This window comes from Drosophila obscura, unplaced genomic scaffold, assembly GCF_018151105.1.
Source record: "Drosophila obscura isolate BZ-5 IFL unplaced genomic scaffold, ASM1815110v1 contig_73, whole genome shotgun sequence".
In the NCBI taxonomy this organism is placed as follows: Eukaryota; Metazoa; Arthropoda; class Insecta; order Diptera; family Drosophilidae; genus Drosophila; species Drosophila obscura.
Window position 1 is genome coordinate 7,516,190 of NW_024542865.1, and position 2,459 is coordinate 7,518,648.

At 52.0% G+C, this 2,459-nt stretch overlaps 1 protein-coding gene across 1 annotated transcript; it reads left to right on the forward strand.

Annotated features, from left to right (window-relative positions):
• Positions 1-276: 276 nt before the first annotated feature.
• On the forward strand, positions 277-1,336 carry LOC111082277. Its single transcript, XM_022378463.2, has 3 exons — positions 277-733; positions 822-902; positions 964-1,336. The coding sequence occupies exons 1-3, from the start codon at positions 482-484 to the stop codon at positions 1,051-1,053; spliced, it is 423 nt and encodes a 140-aa protein (XP_022234155.2). The 5' UTR covers positions 277-481; the 3' UTR covers positions 1,054-1,336.
• The last annotated feature ends 1,123 nt before the right edge of the window (positions 1,337-2,459 follow it).

Sequence of the window (2,459 nt, forward strand, 5' to 3'; positions counted from 1 at the left end):
TATTTGTCTTATTAGCAGTCGATCTTTCGATGGGTTCGATGGTTTGTTTGATCGCCTTCGCGTTTTTCAGCCGATAGACTTTGCGCATCATAACTCATATCTGAGAGGAGAGCCTCTGCCTGTCCAATTGATTGATGAACGACTCCTCAGCACACTCACGGCTCAAATATGCAGCATGCTGCATGCCCCCCCAATCACCAGTCACCAATCACCAATCATCGATCCTGACTCAAATCTCTCCCCCAATTCTCAAATTCTCAAATTCCCAAACCCTCACAGCAGGTCGGTGGAGTGTAGTCAAACAAAAAGTCAAAGAAAAAGTCGAAGAAAAAATTAACAAAAAACAAAAACTAAAACTATAAAAAAAGCGGAACATAGCGTTTTAGGCCCCACCCCACCCCGAAAACGATTCGATTCTATATGCGCGCAAACAGAACAAATTTCAAGTGGAACATTTGGAGGGTCCTGTCGGGAGGACAGTATGCCAAATTCAAGTGAGATGAAGAGCACGAAGGAGCACCTGAGGAAATGCCGGGGCTACCAGCGCAGCCTGCGCGAACACATCGACGCGCTGGACCACTTTATGGACGACGACTTCTTTAAGAATCCCAGGCGCTGTTGGGACCTGCTGCAGAAGGAGCACCAGGAGCAATACTCGTCGCAGTACCTTGTGCCGGCGGAGCGCTCTGGGCAGCTCCTCCTACAGGAAGGTGGCCTAGAGCCCAGCAATGGGGTGGGTTGATTGGGTTGTTGGGTTCCCTGTAGTTCGTATTGATCAGTCAATCAATCAATCAATCAAATCAATTCCTTTCCGCTCTCAGAAACGCCGAAAGTTTGCTGGAACCATTTGGCGGCTGCTTCATCCCGATCGTCATGGCGATCCCAGACATAACAACAACAGGGTAAGGATCCATCCATCTGTGAATTCTGTGTACTTCATTTCACCATTTTGTGTTCCCCCAGAGTCGAGCTGGATCTGCGATGGGCAAGCGGTCAGACCCCATACGTCCGGTCCCTGCTCCGCGTCCATCGTCAGTGAATATTTTCTCTTAGCTCAGCCCCCAGCCCTTGAGAGGGAGGATTGCCGATTGGTGTTAGAGGTGGATCCGCATGCTAAATGGTCTTCCAAACGGAAGAGCAGAGTCCAAGAGTCCAAGAGTCCAGGAGTTCAGTCCAGTTGAGTTGAGTTCCCCCTACAGCCTACAGCCGGAGTTACCCGAAGTCAGCCGGGATCCATTCTGCTCTCGCTATTGTTATTGTGTTATGTATAAGTTAATAATATGGCGGAAGGCCTTTTGCCTTTGTCGTGGCCCAAACAAGGCACGGCCGACGCTTATTAAATGATTGAAGAAGCCTTTTGGGCCCGGGGATGAAAGTGGAACTGGCACTGGAAGTGGAGTGTAGGGCTGAAGCTGAAGCTGCGGCTGCGGCTGGGGCTGCGGTTGGGGCTGGGGAGGGTCCAAGCTCAAGCTGGGACCCCCATAAAAAAGGTGGAAACCTTGTTCTTGCTTTGTGGGTTTCTTTTTTTTCGTTTCGTTTCGTTTTGTTTTGTTTTCCTTTGCGCAGCGAGCCGCCAGAGCGGGCCCAGGCCCGGGTCCATGGAGCGACGACCACCATCAATAACAGGCCACAACGATCTTGGACCCCGACTATATTTATGATTTGTTAAGCAACGCCGAACGTGCGAAAGGATAATCACAAGCGCCTGTTGGCACGCCCCCCCCCAGTCCCCCAGCTCCAAAATTGTGGCTCTTCGTCGTGTGTGAGACATTTCCAAAATTGAGTCAATGACTTTTATTTTTACGACTCTCCATGGAGCAGTGGAGTCCGAGGACTCCGATGGGATGGAATGAGATGGAATGAGAGTGGGGGCATTGCAATGCAGTGGGAGCTGGGGCTGTGGATGGGGGATGGAGAGATGGAGATGGTCTTGGAGCGGCGATGACTTTTATGGCAATGAGAATTGAGCTATTAGGGGGGGGGACGCGAAGGTATCGCTGATTAGCACGGCATTAAGTTATGGACACCGCACATCGGACATCGGGCATCGGACATCGGGCATCGGGCATCGGACATCGGGGAACACCTCATCTAAGGGAGCAGCACACCTGTTCTACAATGAACACGGACACTCGACTCGACTGGGGCCCACCAACGACGTGCCTCGGCCTTATCCAGTGCCAGTGCCACCCAGATGGATCGGTGAAAGTTGATCGCCGATCAGGATCCTCATCGCGTCCACTCATTCCGAGCACTGCCCCTCCCCGTCCTCACACAATCCACATCTATTATGTGCTACAAAATTGTACAAATCATTTTCCCCCCGTCCAGCCGTCTCGAGTGGTCTGTCGCTACGCCTTGCCTCCATACCCGCCAGCTGTGTGGAAGGCAGCGGCAGAGGCAATGGCAGATGGGCAGATGGGCAGATGAGCACCACGAGTACCTTCGAGGATCGCACA